This window comes from Crocuta crocuta, unplaced genomic scaffold, assembly GCF_008692635.1.
Source record: "Crocuta crocuta isolate KB4526 unplaced genomic scaffold, BGI_CrCroc_1.0 scaffold1013, whole genome shotgun sequence".
Lineage (NCBI taxonomy): Eukaryota > Metazoa > Chordata > Mammalia > Carnivora > Hyaenidae > Crocuta > Crocuta crocuta.
In genome coordinates, this window is record NW_027531297.1 from 673496 (window position 1) to 673707 (window position 212).

The window sequence follows — 212 nt, forward strand, 5'->3', positions numbered from 1 at the left end:
GGACCTCACAGGGCAGCAGCTCCACCGCAGCCGTGTCGTTCCTCTCCGGGCAGGGGCCGAGGTCAGCTGCTCCACAGTCGCTGCTGTTCCCCGGGGCCTGGGGAGGCGAGGCAGGGCAGGCTCAGGACCGGCTCGGTGCCGGCGGGACTGAGCGGCTCGGCAGGTCAGAGGTCAGGGGTCAGAGGCAGCTCACCATCAGCTCCCTGGTGCCG

The 212-nt window shown here is 71.7% G+C and overlaps 1 protein-coding gene across 1 annotated transcript in view; it reads right to left on the reverse strand.

Annotated features, from left to right (window-relative positions):
* Positions 1-212, reverse strand: part of SLC34A3 (solute carrier family 34 member 3) — a 4510-nt gene that overhangs the window by 2476 nt on the left and 1822 nt on the right. Inside the window, exons 7-8 of the mRNA XM_077771536.1 lie at positions 194-203; positions 10-120 (exon numbers count right to left, since the gene is read on the reverse strand). Of these exons, the coding sequence (XP_077627662.1) occupies positions 10-120; positions 194-203 (121 nt within the window). The remainder of the gene's footprint in view (positions 1-9; positions 121-193; positions 204-212) is intronic.